At 49.2% G+C, this 18,581-nt stretch overlaps 1 protein-coding gene and 1 long non-coding RNA gene across 8 annotated transcripts in view; one reads left to right on the forward strand and one right to left on the reverse strand.

Moving 5' to 3' along the window:
- bbs9 (Bardet-Biedl syndrome 9) overlaps positions 1-18,581 on the reverse strand; it is a 479,777-nt gene that overhangs the window by 175,882 nt on the left and 285,314 nt on the right. For 5 of the 7 annotated variants that reach the window (XR_015079111.1, XM_085993738.1, XM_085993740.1 and 2 more), the window contains one exon: positions 16,827-16,934. The exons of 1 other annotated variant lie outside the window; for it this stretch is intronic. Coding sequence is in view for 4 of the 6 variants with exons in the window: in XM_085993738.1 (XP_085849864.1) it covers positions 16,827-16,934 (108 nt within the window). In the remaining 2 variants the exon portion in view is untranslated. Of the gene's footprint in view, positions 1-16,826; positions 16,935-18,581 lie in introns of those variants that run through there. One more of the 7 variants, XR_015079110.1, reaches the window with a different exon arrangement.
- LOC147115312 (uncharacterized) overlaps positions 1,736-18,581 on the forward strand; it is a 47,915-nt gene continuing 31,069 nt past the window's right edge. The window contains exon 1 of the long non-coding RNA XR_015079112.1: positions 1,736-1,875. This is a non-coding gene — a long non-coding RNA (uncharacterized LOC147115312). The remainder of the gene's footprint in view (positions 1,876-18,581) is intronic.

The raw sequence follows: 18,581 nt of genomic DNA on the forward strand, positions 1-18,581 counted from the left end.
TTTGTATCAATGTTACAGTATTGGATTCTCAACTACAAGACCGCAAGTTTAGAATCCCAATCGTGACTCATGCTTTCTCCACAGTATATACACCGATTTGTCCTGGCTGTCTGGGGAGGGAAATTAAAACTGTCCAGGAGGACTTGCTCCAGCAGCTTTCAAGTGAACCCCTTGGTGAGGTGTCTGAACAGAAACATCCGTTTCTCATCAAGCATCCTTCATAAGAGACTATGGGCATTTGGAGACTTTCTGCAGGTAAAGCCACTCCCACCACGTGTCTAGTTACTTAAACGTCTTCTCTTGAGCAACTGGAGATTTCCCTGGCACAGGTAACTTGCCATATTTTGTTTTCACTTGGAAGACAACAGGTACGGTAGCATAGTGGCTAAGTTACTGGACTAGTAATCCAGAGCCCTGGAATAATGATCCGGATATGTGAGTTCAAATCCTAGCTTGGGAATTTAAATCCAGTTAATTAAATAAATGGTAAAACCCCATCTGGTTCACTAATGTCCTTTAGGGAAGGAACTCTGCCATCCATACCAGGCTTCTTCGACAGCACCTCCCAAATCCGCAACCTCTACCACCTAGAAGGACAAGGGCGCTTGGGGACTCCATCATCTGCAAGTTCCCCTCCAAGTCACACACCATCCTGACTTGGAAATATATCCCAATTCCTTCATCACCACTGGGTCAAAATCCTGGAACTCCCTCGCTAACAGCACTATGGGAGTATCTTCACCACAGGGACTGCAGCGGTTCAAGAAGATGGCTCACCACCACCTTCTTGAGGGTAATTAGGGATGGGCAATAAATGCTGGCCTTGCCAGCAACGCGCACATCCCAGGAACTAATAAAAAAAAGTCAGCAAGTGATTGTGTGAATAGAAATTCCTGAGAGGCTTGTGGGTCGTGACAGGGCTATCCGGTTTAGTTGCTACTGAGACTATTTAGAATAACTTTTCAGAAATTATCTTTGCTATGCTTCCTTATGGTGGATGATAACTAGCAGCACATCAAAAGTTACATGAATTTCCAATAGGTCCATGGTTACATCCTGGCTCAACACAGGACGCGATAGCAGTTGAGAAACAATATTTACAATATGCCTACTGGTTGAGATCAGTGCTCAGTCAGCCCCAGCCCGAGCCCCAGAGCCTCATCCCCAGCCTTAGTCTCATACCTATACCCAGCCCCAGAGCCCCAACCCCATAGTCAGAGCCCCAGATCCATCCCCAGCCCCATCCCAATACCCAGAGCCCTGGACCCATCCCAATACCCAGACCCAGAGCCCTGGACCCATCCCCAGCCCCCGACCCAGCCCCATACCCACCGCTCTGTACCCATCCCGAGCCCCAGACCCATCCCCAGCCCTATACCCACGTCCCCAGACCCATCCTTAGAGCCCCAGCCCCATCCCCAGCCCTATACCCATACCCATCCCGATCCCCATAGCCCCAGACGTATCCCCAGCCCCATACCCACCCCCAGAGCCACTCCCAGCCCTGTACCCATACCCAGACCCATCCCCAGCCCTATACCCACATCCCCAGACCCATCCTCAGAGCCCCAGCACTAGCCTCATACCCAACCACATACCCAGAGCCCCATATGCAGCACCTCCTACCAGCCCTACACCCAGCCCCACACCCATCCCCATCGCCCCAGCTCCATACCCAGCCCCATCCCCAGTACCCCATCACCCAGCCCACCATCCCCAGCCCCACTTGTTGATAACTAAAGCTACTCCTGGGTTAAAAGCCTTTCTTCCATATTGTCCTTTCCTCTTCTTCCTCACAGATGATGAAGGGCGCCTACACTGCAATGAAGTAGCCAATGGCCATGCATGAGTCAACCAAGATAGAGAACCCCTGAGGTAAGATGACGTGAAGCTGCTCCAATCTATCAGTGCCTGTACTCACACAGGGATCACAACCCCATGCATTGGCCTGGCTCTGGTCATTGCCAAAGCTGGGGGCAGCCACTGCTTCCTACCTCCCTCAATCTGTGCTTCCTCTTACAATCTATTGACTTTTAAAAAACAAGCTTCTGATTGAACTTGTCTTCTCTCCTCTTTTAATCCTTGGTGCCTTGTACTACTGGGCTGTAACTAGTGGGATGCCGCAAGGATCAGTGCTTGGGTCTCAGTTATTTACAAATTATATTAATGACTTCGATGAAGGGACAGAGTGCAATGTATCCAAGTTTGCTGACGATACAAAGCTAGGTGGGAAAGTAAGCTATGAGGACACAAAGAGCCTGCAAAGGGTTATAGACAGATTAAGTGAGTGGGCAATAAGGAGTATAATGTGGGGAAATTCACTTTGGTAGGAAGAATAGAAAAACAGAGTATTTTTTAAATGGTGAGAAACTATTAAATGTTGATGTTCAGAGAGATTTAGGTGTCCGCGTACAGGAAACAACAACAACTTGTATTTATATAGCGCCTTTAATGTAGTAAAACATCCGAAGGCGCTGCAGAGGAGTATTATAAGACAAAAAATTTGACACCGAGCCACATAAGGATAAATTAGGGCAGGTGACCAAAAGCTTGGTCAAAGAGGTAGGTTTTAAGGAGCATCTTAAAGGAGGAAAGAGCGGTAGCGAGGCGGAGAGGTTTAGGGAGGGAATTCCAGAGCTTAGAGCCCAGGCAGCAGAAGGCACTGCCACCAAAGGTTGAGCGATTATAATCAGGGATGCTCAAGAGGGCAGAATTTGAGGAGCGCAGATATCTCGGGGAGGTTGTGGGGCTGAAGGAGATTACAGAGATAGGAAGGGGGCGAGGCCATGGAGGGATTTGAAAACAAGGATGAGAATTTTGAAATCGAGGTGCTGCTTAACTTAACCGGGAGCCAATGTGGGTCAGCAAGCACAGGAGAGATGGGCGAACGGGGCTTGGTGCGAGGTAGGACACGGGCAGCCGAGTTTTGGACAGAAAGTTAGCATGCAGGTACAGCAAGCAATTAGGAAGGCAAATGGCATGTTGGCCTTTATCATAAGGGGGTTGGAGTACAATAGTAAGGGAATCTTGCTACAATTGCACAGGGCTTTGGTGAGACCACACCTGAAGTACTGTGCACAGTTCTGGTCTCCTTATCTAAGGAAGGATATCCTTGCCTTTGAGGCGGTGCAACAAAGGTTCACTAGATTGATTCCTGGGATGAGAGGGTTGTCCTGGGATGAGAGACTGAGTAGAATGGGCCTATGTTCTCTGGAGTTTAGAAGAATGAGAGGTGATCATTGAAACATATAAGATTCTGAGGGGGATTGACAGGGTAGATGTTGAGAGGTTGTTTCCCCTGGCTGGAGTGTTTAGAACTAGGGAGCATAGTCTCAGGATAAGGGGTCGGCCATTTAAGACTGAGATGAGGAGGAATTTCTTCACTCAGAGCGTTGTGAATCTTTGGAATTCTCTACCCGAAAGGGCTGTGAATGCTGAGTCTTCGAGTACATTCAAGGCTGAGATAGATTTTTGGACACTAGAAGAATCAAGGGATATGGAAATCGGGCGGGAAAGTGGAGTTGAGGTCAAAGATCAGCCATGATCTTATTGAATGGCGGAGCAGGCTCGAGGGGCTGAATGGCTTATTCCTGCTCCCAATTCTTATGTTATGTGCTTATGCATCTTAGCCTTACACCTTGATACATTACTGGGAGTTGGTCCAGATCTGGGTAGACGTGTCTTTGTGCAGCCAATCAAGAAACACTTAAAAGACCCACATTTATATCACGCTTTATCCAACAGTCACCGTGCTCCAAGTGCTCCCCTTTGAAACATACAAGAACATTTTGCACGCAACCAATGACTTTGAAAAACAGCAAGGGCTGTTACGTTGACAATATAGAGAGATTAACAAGTGTTTCCTGCTGCAACAGCCGAGAAGTCGACAATTGATGTTGGCAGGGAGCGAGGCCATGTGCAGGGCAGAGTAGGAGAAGAAACCGACTGCAGAGTGTGAAGCTGGGAATAGAACATGTCCAAAGTGGTTTGCCCACCAGACAGCGCCAGTATTCAATTTATGTGTTTGTAGGATGAATGAGGGAGAGTGGCAGGTGTATTAATGCCGCCAGTATTTCCCCCACAAATAGCAGTTAGAGCAGCATTAATATATTTTATCCTTTAGTACTGCTGTGCTCAACATCACCCCAAATACAGTGCACAGATATTAAGGAAAACTAAGGGGATTTAACTTAATCTGAAAGTCCTGTTGTTTTAAGTATATAATTGGCACAATAATCAACCCGTTATCGTGCTGTATAAAGTGAGTCAGGTGTCTGTAGCTTGCTCTGTCCTTCCCTTGAAACAAGGACGCAGAAAAATAACAGCACCAACAAAACAGGAGTGGCTATCTCATTCATCAAAATGAACCAAACATATCAGCAATGAGGTTTACTCATTCATTATAAACGAGGCAGCACTCGGAACCATTTCCACAGCATCCGGTCCCAGGAGCACAACAGGTGGTGTTATTTCTGAAGCTCTGAGCAGTGGCTTCAGGCAGTAACAAGTAATACTGCAATGGCAATGTATAGGAAAACAGATCAGAGGGCAGAGGCTCGGCTCTGAGGGCTATGGTATTTGTGAAGTTAAGTGTGGTTAAATAAATAGGATGAGGGATTACAGTTATGTGGATAGACTGGAGAAGCTGGGGTTGTTCTCCTTGGAGCAGAGAAGGCTCAGAGGAGATTTGATAGAGGTGTTCAAAATCATGGAGGGTTTAGACAGAGTAAATAAAGAGAATCTGTTTCCAATGGCTGAAGGGTCGATAACAAGCGGGCACAGATTTAAAGTGACTGGCAAAAGAACCAGAAGTGACATGAGGAAAAGCTTTTTACCCAACGAGTGGTTAGGATTTGGAATGCGCTGCCTGATAGGGTGGTGGATAGAGTCAATAGTCACTGTTAAAAGGGAATTGGATAAATACATGAAGCAGAAAAAATTGCAGGGATATGGTGAAAGAACGGGGGGGAGTGCGACTAACTGGATTGCTCTTCGAAAGAGCCGGCGCAGACTCGATGGGGCGAATGGCCTCCTTCTGTGCTGTACTATTCTATGATTTGTTAGAAAATTGTATTCATTTATCAGGAATTCAGATGAAAATATTTGAAGGTATCTTATTTAGAAGTACTTCTGGTATGCTTTCAACTCTAATCAAAGAACTCAGGAAACAAAGTAGTTCATATTGATAATTATATCTTGTTTTGGCAGAAAGTCAAAAAGTACAGGTACTAACACAGACCAAAGGACATGACACAGAACAGACACTACATCTGGCACAGTGAAATATCAAAATGGAGAATCTGATTTATACAGTGTCTTTCACAACATCAGGGCGTCCTAAGGCACTTTACAGCCAATGAAATACTTTTGAAGTGTAGTCACTATGGTGATGCAGGAAACGCAACAGCCAATTTGCACACAGCAAGCTCCCACAAACAGCAATATGATAATGACCAGATAATTTGTTTTAATGGTGTTGGTTGAGGGATAAATATTGGCGCCAGGACACTGGGGAGAACTCCCCTGCTCTTCTTTAAAATAGTGCCATGGGATCTTTTACGTCCACCCGAGAGAGCAGACAGGGCCTCGGTTTAACGTCTCATCCGAAAGATGGCACCTCCGACAGTGCAGCACTCCCTCAGCACTGCACTGGGAGTGTCAGCCTGGAGTATATGCTCAAGTCTCTGGAGTGGGGCCTGAACCCATGACCTTCTGACTCTCAGGCGAGAGTGCTGCTTACTGAGCCATGGCTGACACTTAAATGTGCTCTGCCTTGGGATAAGATGCAACATCACTCACTTAGTCTATGCAGTGAATTTTCTGTGGAGATCAGATGCTTCTCCAGAAGAATGGAGGGACCTTCTATTTTTTGGGCTAAATGTTTCCTCCCCCCACTCTCCTGAAGATGTTGACTTTGAGAGGTTTGGGTCCGTGGACACCTTGGGTTTTTCGCCCAAATGCTGATCTCATATTCAGCTATGGAGGAAGAATCACAGCCAAGCCCAACACTCTTCTGTCCTCACCCGATATCCGTGTGCAAACCTTCCAGCAGAGGGTTACTGAATAGCGATCAGCAGCAGGAACCTTGGCTGCTCTTTCTCCTCCCTAGTCCAGGGGCGCTGCGGGTTATGGCAGCCATCCTAACTGACATGTGGGTGAGGTACGAGAGCCCACGGAGCCACTCTACGACATGAGGAGAATTAGGGGAGCATGCTGGCCGAGGATCAGAGGTGGTAATTAGAAGACAGAGTGTGAAGATGTTTAAGAATTTTGTTTTTAAAAGTCTTCAGGGCTCCAAGAGAGATTTTAAAATTAAAATAAATCACTTCAAAAACCTTTTGCTTGCAAAGGCAGTGGTGGAGTCACATCTTTGCAGCCATCTTTCATTGTATCACTACGGTCAATGACCTAGGAGGATCTGAGCCATTACTATAATTACGCTGCTTCCTCACCTCCCCTGTGAGACAATACAGGCACTTTAACTGGATTTGAGAGTAAAATGCATTCACTGAGCAGAATTAATTTCAAAGGCTGCAGCTGAAAATGGTTTCGGGGTTTTCCTGTGTGGATTCTGTTAGCAGCAGTGGTTTCTCATCAGGCACCGACTTAAGTGAAATATAAGTGGAATTAATATTGCTACAGTAATCACTTTCTTAGGGAAAAGCTCATACTTCACTGGAACTAAGGACCTAGCTGTTGTGTTTCAAGGTCGTGCTCTAAATTCCATTAAGCCAGTCCTCGAAGCAACCCAGTGATAAGTGCAATTACAGAAGCCAATACCTTGGAGCTGGGCCAGGCAGGCAGCTGCTGGAACTGACTGCCTGAATAAGGCCATCTGACTGCACACACACACACACTTCACCGTGAGATTCACTTACACTCAGTCACTTCCAATCAGTCCCATCTCTCACAGCACTGGGTCAGCAACCTCCTTCAGAGGGGACCGCTGAATTTAACAGTGCTCAGCAAAATCTCTCAGACTCATTTCAGACTGAGCACAGCAGAGAAAAAGACTAACATTCTGGCTATACTTCTCCCCTGCGCTCCTGGTCCTTGCTCACCCAGTGTCCGGGGGGGTGGGGGGGCGTGCTGAAGCCTGACGAAGTTTGCCATTTACAGGTTCATGAGAGGGGGGAGGGGGCCTTCCAACCGCTTGCCTCTCTTTAAAGGGCTTGTCCATTAGTGGGATTGCCCGGCGCCCGTGCCCCGGAGCGGGACTGCCCGGCGCCCGTGCCCCGGAGTGGGACTGCCCGGCGCCCGTGCCCCGGAGCGGGACTGCCCGGCGCCCGTGCCCCGGAGCGGGACTGCCCGGCGCCCGTGCCCCGGAGCGGGACTGCCCGGCGCCCGTGCCCCGGAGCGGGACTGCCCGGCGCCCGTGCCCCGGAGCGGGACTGCCCGTTGCCCGGAGCGGGATTGCCCGGTGCCCGTGCCCCGGAGCGAGATTGCCCGGTGCCCGTGCCCCGGGGCAGGATTGCCCGGTGCCCGTGGCCCGGGGCAGGATTGCCCGGTGCCCGTGGCCCGGAGCGGGATTGCCCGGTGCCCGTGGCCCGGAGCGGGATTGCCCGGTGCCCGTGGCCCGGAGTGGGATTGCCCGGTGCCCGTACCCCGGAGCGAGATTGCCCGGTGCCTGTGCCCCGGAGCAGGATTGCCCGGTGCCCGTGCCCCGGAGCGGGATTGCCCGGTGCCCGTGCCCCGGAGCGGGACTGCCCGGTGCCCGTGCCCCGGAGCGGGACTTCGCTGTGGCCACTGGTTTGCTTCAAGCGTTTTGTGAACTGTGTTCACTGCTGGATATACGGAGTTTCGTTGGTAACTGATACAGAATCAGATTTTAATTACGCATGTTTGTCTTCGTTTAGTTCATCTTGAATCAATTGTTTTATTAATGCTCTCCTCGTAGACGGGACAACTCGTCAGGAACGGACAGTCATTTTGTGGCATTGGGGGAACTTGCTGCTGTTTTATTGGATCAAACGAAACAGTAAAATGCACTGAACCAAAATGGTGTGGGTGAATACACGGGCCCCATTTCTGAGTATAAGCACTTTATGCTAACATTACACAGCGGCTCTCTGCGCTCAATACTAGTGAAGTACAATAGTTGTAGCAGGCTGCAGGGTAAGCCAACACATTTGAGGCGTTACAGATGTTGTGTTATCTGTATACCAATTTCTAGGTCAGAAGCAAAGCTTCAGTCAGCTGACAACACCGAACTGGAAAACAGCCTTCTACATATTATATAGCCTCAAAGACAGGTCGGGAAAAATGAAGCGTGCAATCCAGAGTACGTATTTGATTTTGTTGCATAACCCCAAAAGTGCCTGTGAAATTCAGCAAAAAGAGAAGAGTTCTGGAAAGTTTTCTAGTGAGAAGAGTTACAGCAAAATACAACATTACAATAACGATGCTCGGTGAAATCACACAGACTCCTGCCCGCATTTTTTCAGGTGGCATTCTGCCATCCCCACTTGCAACATTTAATCTCTCCTCCGCCCCCGCCCCACCCTTTCCCTGCCTCTGCACCGGCTTAAAACCAGTTACTTCCCTAACTTTTTCCAGTTCTGACGAAGGGTCACCGACCTGAAGCGTTGACTCTGTTTCTCTCTCCACGGATGCTGCCTGGCCTGCCGAGTGTTTCCAGCATTCTCTGTTGTTATTTCAGATTTCCAGCATCCGCAGGATTTTGCTATTACAATAACAGGTACTTGTGTATCAAAGTGGAATGAGGGACATACTGATGAGTTATTGCAAACCTCAGTGGCCTTCTCAGTGCCTAGTCTCTGGATTGTATGAAGCCAGCCCCAAGATTCACTGGCACCTAATTATAGGCACAAAACATGCAACTGGTACCTGTGTGCAGGAGCATCAGAACATCCGTGCGGAGAGCTGACCCAGTTGAGTATAAAGTTGCTTTTACGTGGGGTTCGGGGGGGGGGGGGGTGATGTGCCACTTGTTCCCAGCCCGTGAGGTTCAGGGGGTGATGTGCCACTTGTTCCCAGCCCGTGAGGTTCAGGGGGTGATGTGCCACCAGTTCCCAGCCCGTGGGGTTCAGGGGGTGATGTGCCACCTGTTCCCAGCCCGTGGGGTTCGGGGGTGTGTGATGTGCCACCTGTTCCCAGCCCGTGAGGTTCAGGGGGTGATGTGCCACCTGTTCCCAGCCCGTGAGGTTCAGGGGGTGATGTGCCACTTGTTCCCAGCCCGTGGGGTTCAGGGGGTGATGTGCCACCTGTTCCCAGCCTGTGAGGTTCAGGGGGTGATGTGCCACTTGTTCCCAGCCCGTGAGGTTCAGGGGGTGATGTGCCACCTGTTCCCAGCCCGTGAGGTTCAGGGGGTGATGTGCCACTTGTTCCCAGCCCGTGAGGTTCAGGGGGTGATGTGCCACTTGTTCCCAGCCCGTGAGGTTCAGGGGGTGATGTGCCACTTGTTCCCAGCCCGTGAGGTTCAGGGGGTGATGTGCCACTTGTTCCCAGCCCGTGAGGTTCAGGGGGTGATGTGCCACTTGTTCCCAGCCCGTGGGGTTCAGGGGGTGATGTGCCACTTGTTCCCAGCCCGTGAGGTTCAGGGGGTGATGTGCCACCTGTTCCCAGCCCGTGAGGTTCAGGGGGTGATGTGCCACTTGTTCCCAGCCCGTGAGGTTCAGGGGGTGATGTGCCACCTGTTCCCAGCCCGTGAGGTTCAGGGGGTGATGTGCCACTTGTTCCCAGCCCGTGGGGTTCAGGGGGTGATGTGCCACTTGTTCCCAGCCCGTGGGGTTCAGGGGTGTGTGATGTGCCACTTGTTCCCAGCCCGTGAGGTTCAGGGGGTGATGTGCCACCTGTTCCCAGCCCGTGAGGTTCAGGGGGTGATGTGCCACTTGTTCCCAGCCCGTGAGGTTCAGGGGGTGATGTGCCACTTGTTCCCAGCCCGTGAGGTTCAGGGGGTGATGTGCCACCTGTTCCCAGCCCGTGAGGTTCAGTGCGGGAGTGATGTGCCACTTGTTCCCAGCCCGTGAGGTTCAGGGGGTGATGTGCCACCAGTTCCCAGCCCGTGGGGTTCAGTGCGGGGGTGATGTGCCACCTGTTCCCAGCCTGTGAGGTTCAGGGGGTGATGTGCCACTTGTTCCCAGCCCGTGAGGTTCAGGGGGTGATGTGCCACTTGTTCCCAGCCCGTGAGGTTCAGGGGGTGATGTGCCACCAGTTCCCAGCCCGTGGGGTTCAGTGCGGGGGTGATGTGCCACTTGTTCCCAGCCTGTGAGGTTCAGGGGGTGATGTGCCACCTGTTCCCAGCCCGTGGGGTTCAGGGGGTGATGTGCCACCAGTTCCCAGCCCGTGGGGTTCAGGGGGTGATGTGCCACTTGTTCCCAGCCCGTGGGGTTCGGGGGGGGTGATGTGCCACCAGTTCCCAGCCTGTGAGGTTCAGGGGGTGATGTGCCACTTGTTCCCAGCCCGTGGGGTTCGGGGGGGGTGATGTGCCACCTGTTCCCAGCCCGTGAGGTTCAGGGGGTGATGTGCCACTTGTTCCCAGCCCGTGGGGTTCGGGGGGGGTGATGTGCCACCAGTTCCCAGCTCGTGAGGTTCAGGGGGTGATGTGCCACCAGTTCCCAGCCCATGGGGTTCAGTGCGGGGGTGATGTGCCACCTGTTCCCAGCCTGTGAGGTTCAGGGGGTGATGTGCCACTTGTTCCCAGCCCGTGGGGTTCGGGGGGGGTGATGTGCCACCAGTTCCCAGCCTGTGAGGTTCAGGGGGTGATGTGCCACTTGTTCCCAGCCCGTGGGGTTCGGGGGGCGTGATGTGCCACCTGTTCCCAGCCCGTGAGGTTCAGGGGGTGATGTGCCACTTGTTCCCAGCCCGTGGGGTTCGGGGGGGGTGATGTGCCACCAGTTCCCAGCTCGTGAGGTTCAGGGGGTGATGTGCCACCAGTTCCCAGCCCGTGGGGTTCAGTGCGGGGGTGATGTGCCACCTGTTCCCAGCCTGTGAGGTTCAGGGGGTGATGTGCCACCAGTTCCCAGCTCGTGAGGTTCAGGGGGTGATGTGCCACCAGTTCCCAGTCCGTGGGGTTCAGTGCGGGGGTGATGTGCCACCTGTTCCCAGCCTGTGAGGTTCAGGGGGTGATGTGCCACTTGTTCCCAGCCCGTGGGGTTCGGGGGGGGTGATGTGCCACCAGTTCCCAGCTCGTGGGGTTCAGGGGGTGGAGGGTGCGGAGGACAGTGATGTGCTGCCAGTTACCAGCCCATGGGGTTCGGGCACCAGATACCAATTGCAGGGTAAACATGCCAGATTCACGAAGTCACCAGGACAACCAGTTTTTAATTCCATCTTCCCAACAGCTGCTCTTAGCAAATCTGGCAACTTTAACCAAGAAATTGATAAAGAAAGGGAAAATAGAATTTAAGAGTAAACTAGCGAGAGACATAAAAGCTTCTATAGGTATGTGAAAAGGAAAAGATTAACGAAAGTAAATGTGAGTCCCTTACAGATTGAGACAGGAGAAATTATAATGGGGAATAAGGAAATGGCAGAGAAATTAAACAAATACTTTGGGCAGGATTTTCATTGGGCTGTTGAGGTGGGCTTGGAGACGTGTGGGGGGTTAAAATTGCGAAATCGGGGGGGCACGAACCCATCCCGCCTCCATGCCAGTTTCAAAGGAGGCGTGTACCCGACCTGTGCTGGGAGCCGCCTCCCCGAGGCAGGAAGGGGATTAATGCCAATTAACTGCCTGTTAACAGGTAGTTAACAGGCAGTTTTTGGCCTAATCCCTATTTTTATCCCTGAAGTGTGGGATTCCCGACGGCTCCAAACCACGCCAAGTTAGCGAGGCGGGCCGTCGGGCTGAAGGGCTTGGAGGGTTCGAGATGTGCGGTGTTCAGGTGAGTGATGTGTGCATGAGTGCAGAGGTAAGTGTGTTTGGTGTGTGTAAAGTGTTTAAATAAGTTTTACTTACCTTTACAGCCTTTCTTCCTTCAGGTCTCGGGAGTCCCTCATCTCACCGGCACAGAAAGCAGAATGGCCGCGAGCTGTCAAAAGTTGCAGCATTCAGCTTTCTGTTCTGGAGATCTCTCTAAATCAGCCTGAGAGGAAGGAATTAACTTAGTGTACAGGTTGTCAGTGTTGGACAGCTTCAAAGAGCTGTCAAACGCTGATATTTCATCTGTCAAAAGCTCTTGACAGATGAAATCTCAATCTGTGACGTCACCTGTTGCCGGGTGGCCCTTAATTGGCCTGCTGAGCCCGCTGGGCGGGCTCAACAAGGTCAATCAAGTGAAAATCGCGTGGGTTGGCCACAACTCAATGGAGGCAGGACTACAACCCCGAAAGTTGTAGTCCCGCCTCCTACACGCCTCCAGTATCAAAATCCAGCCCTTTGTGTCTGTCTTCATGGAAGAAGATGCAAAAAACTTCCTGGAAATAGTGGAGAACCAAGGGTCTAGTGAGAATGAGGAACTGAAAGAAATTAATATTTGTAAAAAAATAGTACAGTACTGGAGAAATTAATGTGACTGAAAGCCGATAAATCCCCTGGGCCTGATGGCCTACATCCTAGGGTTTTAAAAGAGGTGGCTATAGAGATAGTGGATGCATTGGTTGTCATTTTCCAAAATTCCATAGATTCGGGAACTGTTCCCGCGGATTGGAAGGTAGCAAATGTAACCCCACTATTTAAGAAAGGAGGGAGAGAGAAAACGGGGAACTACAGACCAGTTAGCCTGACATCAGTAGTAGGGAAAATGTTAGACTCTATTACAGGTAGACTATCCTTTATCCGAACTTCCGAAAACCGAAAACCTCTAAAAACCGAAAGTTTTTTCGTTCAGCGTAAGTCGTGCGCACGACATGACCAGAGTGGCGCACGACTTACGCTGAGCAGGGCAGAGGGTCACAGAGTTCCCTCCTGGGTAGGAGATTGCAGGCCGAGCCGGGCAGTGTGAAGGAGGTACCGGGAGAGTGAACCCAACAATACAGCGGCCCGTCCGATATTCTTTTCTCCCCCCCCGAGCCCCGACCCCCCGCTGACCCCCACCCCGACCCCCCCCGCCGACCCCGACCCCCCGCCGACCCCCACCCCCGACCACCCGCCGACTCCGACTGCCGACCCCCCGCCGACCCCGACCCCCCCGCCGACCCCCACCCCCGACAAATTTCCCAGTCTTATAAAATACCTTCTGAAATCCGAAAAATTCCGAAAACCGAAACTCAGCTGGTCCCAAGGCTTTCAGATAAGGGATAGTGTACCTGTATTAAGGATGTGGTAACAGGGCACTTAGAAAATAATAGGATTGGGCAGAGGCAACATGGATTTAATGAAAGGGAAGTCGTGTTTGACAAAGGTTGTAACCAACAGGGTAGATATGGGGGAGCCAGTGGATGTGGTGTATTTGGATTTTCAGAAGGCATTCGATAAGGTGCCACACAAGAGGTTATAAAACAAAATTAGGGCTCATGGGATTGGGGTAATATACTAGCATGGATTGAGGATTCATTAACAGACAGAAAACAGAGTAGGAATAAACGGGTCATTTTCAGGCTGGCAGGCTGTAACTAGTGGGATACCGCGAGGATCAGTGCTTGGGCCTCAGATATTCACAATCCACATCAATTATTTGGATGAGGGGAGCAAATGTAATACAGGTTGAGCGTCCTGAATCCGACAACCTCTGGACCGAGGCTGAGCCGGTTTTCGTGTTTTTCCGGACTTCGGTACGTGTTTCTGATGTCCGAAGTCCGGAAATATCGCAACCTGGGCTCGGGCGTTTCCGGACTTCGGACATCAGAAACACGTTCCGAGTCCGGAAATGCCTGGGCCCAGCTGGTGGCAGAAACAGGGTGTCCAGATTCCGGAACATTTTACGGATTCCGGACGACCCTGCCACCTATCGTCCAGGTTCCGGATCTCCGGAACTCTGGATTTTGGATGCTCAACCTGTATATCCAAGTTTGCTGATGATACAAAGTTGGGTGGCAATGTAAGTTGTGAGGAGGATGCAAAGAGGCTTCAAGGGGATATAGACAGGCTAAGTGAGTGGGCAAAAACATGGCAAATGGAATATAATGTGAAGTTATCCACTTCGGTAGGAAAAATAGAAAAGCAGAGTATTTTTTAAATGGTGAGAGATTGGGAAATGTTGGTGTTCAGAGGGACCTGGGTGTCCTTGTACACGAATCACTGAAAGTTAACATGCAGGTACAGCAAGCAATTAGGAAAGCAAATGGTATGTTGGCCTTTATTACAAGAGGATTTGAGTACAAGAGTAAAGATGTCTTACTGCAATTATATAGGGCCCTGGTGAGATCACACCTGGAGTATTGTGTACAGTTTTGGTCTCTTTACCTAAGGAAGGATATACTTGCCATAGAGGGAGTGCAACGAAGGTTCACCAGACTGATTCCTGGGATGAGGGGATTGTCCTATGAGGAGCGATTGAGTAGACTAGGCCTATATTCTCTGGAGTTTAGAAGAATGAGAGGTGATCCCTCATTGAAACATACAAAATTCTCACAGGGCTTGACAGGGTAGATGCTGGGAGGATGTTTCCCCTGGCTGGGGAGCCTAGAACCAGGGGTCACAGTCTCAGAATAAGGGGTCGGCCATTTAGGACTGAGATGAGGAGAAATTTCTTCATTCAGAGGGTGGTGAATCTTTGGAATTCTTTACCCCAGAGGCTCAGTTGTTGGGTATATTCAAGACAGAGATCGATAGATGTTTGAATATTAAGGGAATCAAGGGATATGGGGATAGTGCAGGAAAGTGGAGATGAGGTAGAAGATGAACCATGATTTTATTGAATGGCGGAGCAAGCTCGAAGGGCCAAATGGCCGACTCCTGCTGCTATTTCTTGTGTTCTTACACTGGGGCTGGTGTCAGGTTCACAACAGCCTCACCTCGAGAACCAGCGGTGCAAGCACCCCTGTAAGATGAACGTAAAAGCAGCTTAACTGGGATCAGTTGAGTCAATAGTGCAAAGTAGTAACAACAGTGAGTATTAGCTTGCTACATTTTGCATGGTCTGCCTCATGTAGGTAATTTCCATATATTGAGGAGGCCATGGTCTTATTGGGGTACCTCACTACAAAACAGCTCACTGCAGTCGACCCTCACACCCCATTGCAAATAATACTCTGCTATTACACCTCAGGTCTTCTACAGGAGCAGACTGTAGGATAGTCAAACAATGCGGGTAAATCAAGTCGTAATTAGCAGGAACACCAAAATCAGTGAATTATTGTTGCTACAGGAATCATTTCAATGATGAAAAAATCTTAACAAATGAGTCCTGTTCAGTCTTCTTAAAGAAAACCATCTTCAGATGCTCTATATAGGACTGAAAAATCGTAAGCTGCCAGTTTTAGCTTTTGTTCTTCTTTAAAAACATATATGCTGCTAAGAATACCAGCTGGATTCTGGCAATTACAGTCTTTAACTGATCAATTTGGCTGATAATGATGAGATTGCATGGGTGCTTCACCTGTTAGTTTCACTGTCTTAATTCTGCGTTATTAATAATGATACAGTTTATTTTATTCAACAGCAGAAGAGAAATGAATAAGTTTAGTAACTTCTTGCTGTGATTCTACCTGATTCAAGTTCTAAAATTAGTGGGTGAGCCATAGCGTACAGCAGCACAGAACCCGTCAACAGGCTGTTGTGAAATTCCTCCACCCAGCATCTTAACAAAGATACAAATTAAAAATAAACCACTTGATGCCTTCATTAAAATACAGGCAGAGGAACTTCACTGCCATGTTACTGCGCTTGCAAGCTTCCATCGTGCACTGCGATTTCACGCCAAAGATTAATTAATTGTGATAGTTCTATGGCACTATTATTGCTGTGTTATGCAAGTACACTCGTGGTAACTTTTTAGTTAAAAGACAGTAAGAAACCCCTTTAACAGATTCAATCATGGGAGCCACACAGAAACTGTTAATGAGGATAATTTACACTAATGTCAGAGCCTTAAACAATGCGTGTTTTATTAAAGGTCATGGATGGCATGCCTTATAAAAAGGTGATTTTAATAAATTTGACGGCAATATAAAGGACATGATTTATGATATGTGAGGTGGCCTTTCCTTTGGCCTCATTGATTTCCAGAGCATTTAACATGAGTATTACTACATCTTGCTTAAAGTGAACAGCTCACCAAATGGAAACCATGATTAAACTAGGTTGAAAATTACTTTTCATCAAATCATGTGCAATTTGGAGTTCGTTGTGATGATCAAATAATCACATTCAGAATCCTCTCCCCTCTCTGAAACAAAATGGCAAGGCTTGGGAATGATTAAAAAAATCTATGATTGGCAAAGGTTTACTTTGTTGTAAGCCCACTAACTCAGTCCGTCAATCAGATTGCTGGAGGCTCAAGTCCCAGAGCCATGCGCTGTCCAGAGAGAGAACTTGCACTACCCAGCAGATGAAGCCTCCTGCTGTGGAGCAGCTGATCAGTCTTGGGGCACAAGAACAGGAGTGAAATTGGTCTCAGCCAGTCGCAGGGAAACGGGCGGAGAGAGAATCGGCGACCCGTTTCACACCGCGCCGGATTTTCTTTTCCATTACAGGCTGCCGATTCGCTGTGAGCCTGATTCATGCTAGTGGCATGGCCCAATTTCAGCCCCCACATCTTCAGCTTGCCACCACCCACCCCCGCCGCCAATATTTACACTGCCTGTCAATCATAGCCCAGAATTGCCCGGTCCTCCCAGCTGAGAGCAGTGGCTTCCAGACTATGCCTCCCGCTAGCAAAATTCTGGGATACAGTGAAATGATCAAATAAAGAAAACCCAAAGACAGAATCATTACCAGAATGCAATGCTACTATATTTGCGAGCACGTGCGGTTTCCCACCTACCAGGTTTGGACGACTTCTTCACTGTGTGCGTATGTTTAGGAAACATTCCAGTTGGGGCATGGTCTGCCGTTCTCTCTTCTAGGTCTGACTCTGGGATAGTTTGATAGTCTGAGTTGAAAACAAAGAAGCATTGTTACTGAAGCTTTGTGGAGACTCACATTTCTAAATGCGATTGACTAAAATAAAAGGCACTGGGATAAAGCTTGGCCTGTGTGATGGAGATGGAACAATGACATCACATGTGGAACTGAAGGAGCAAGTCCACCACCAGGACCTCCCTTTCAAAAGTCAAACTGCTACAAACAGTAATGATAAACTCGGTCACCTACTTGACTTTTCCCTATCTGTTGTTTTTATCATTATTGAAAGATTGAGTGCAATAACATTGTTGAGGTAATACATTCCAGGATGTTCTGATAAGAGTAAATGGGAAAGGAACTTAGCAGTCAATACCAGGCAACAAAAAATCCTTCCAACACTATAACTGCTAAAGGACAGCAGAGGAGTCATTTAAAATGTTAAAGAAGCCAGATGGAGTTGGACATGAGGATGAATGGGAGACAATTAATTTGCTAAACGGCTGCTGCTTAGAGGTTTTTAACCAGAGGACACTAATGAGATACAATCCTGCATCAAACACATGTCGTGTGTACTCTGGTATTTTGGCGCAAGTGAAATCGAGATTCTAGATGGGCTGAAAACCTGTACATCCCCCAGGACTGATGAACTATATCACAGCGTACTTAGAAGGCATTCGTGATACACTGAAGAGGATCCGACAGATTGAAAATAGGCAAATGTAGTTTCCATATTCAAGAAGGGTGCGGAGCCATTCCCGGCTACTACAGACTCAATAATCAGAAAGCTAATACTGTAGAATCAATCATCAGAAACAAAATGGAAATGTGCCGAGTAAATGACAGGCAACAGGGCTTTAGAAGGGGTGAACTTGTCTGACCAATCTGAGATTTATTTGAGGAGAATAGATCCCAGATTGACAGGGTGAAGCCACATGATGTACCTCATACTTAGGTAAAATACTCTGTGAGAGGCTCCTTCACAAACTAAAGTCATTGTATATGAGGGTAATACATAAATATGGATTAGCAACTGCTTAAAAGGAAGGAAAGAAAGCGCAGGTCATGAGGAGAACTAGGCTGCAAGGGGCGAGGGCGAGTTCTGACTGGGATGTTGGGACCCCTCTTGCCTGTAGTATAAACAAGTGATCTGGAACCAGTCTTAATGCAGGGTAGTTAAATAGACAAGACAATACCAAGCTAGGGGGATATTTGGATTCAGAGGCAGCAGCAAAGCTGTGGTAAGAGTTTGATGAGTTTTGCACCTGGGCAATCTGTGACAAAAGGAGTTTGGTACAGACAAATTAATTAAAACAGTTAGAAAGCCACATGCAGCCTCTGCCTGAATTTCCGATGTGCAGTCCTGGTGGGAGAGGGTCCCTGCAGAGAGTGCAAAATTGGACAACGACCCCCGAATGCAAAGCTACACACCACTCCGCCAGCTGAGATCAATTAACTCAGGACAGACTGGGGATTGAACCTCGGACTTTCCTCCTCTCTAGGGATCATATTGGGCAGTGCACCTGCTCAGACAAGGGAGTCTGCGGGTCCCCTACACGAGGGAGTCTGCCGGTCTCCCCTACACAATGCCCCAGCCACAGATATCCAACTGCAGTACAGCATCTGAAAATTATATTTCAGTTCCTGCCATCAAGGCATGCTCAAGTGTAATATTTAT

Source organism: Somniosus microcephalus, chromosome 7, assembly GCF_052327205.1.
Source record: "Somniosus microcephalus isolate GS21.2 chromosome 7, FLI_Smic_1.0, whole genome shotgun sequence".
Classification (NCBI taxonomy): Eukaryota; Metazoa; Chordata; class Chondrichthyes; order Squaliformes; family Somniosidae; genus Somniosus; species Somniosus microcephalus.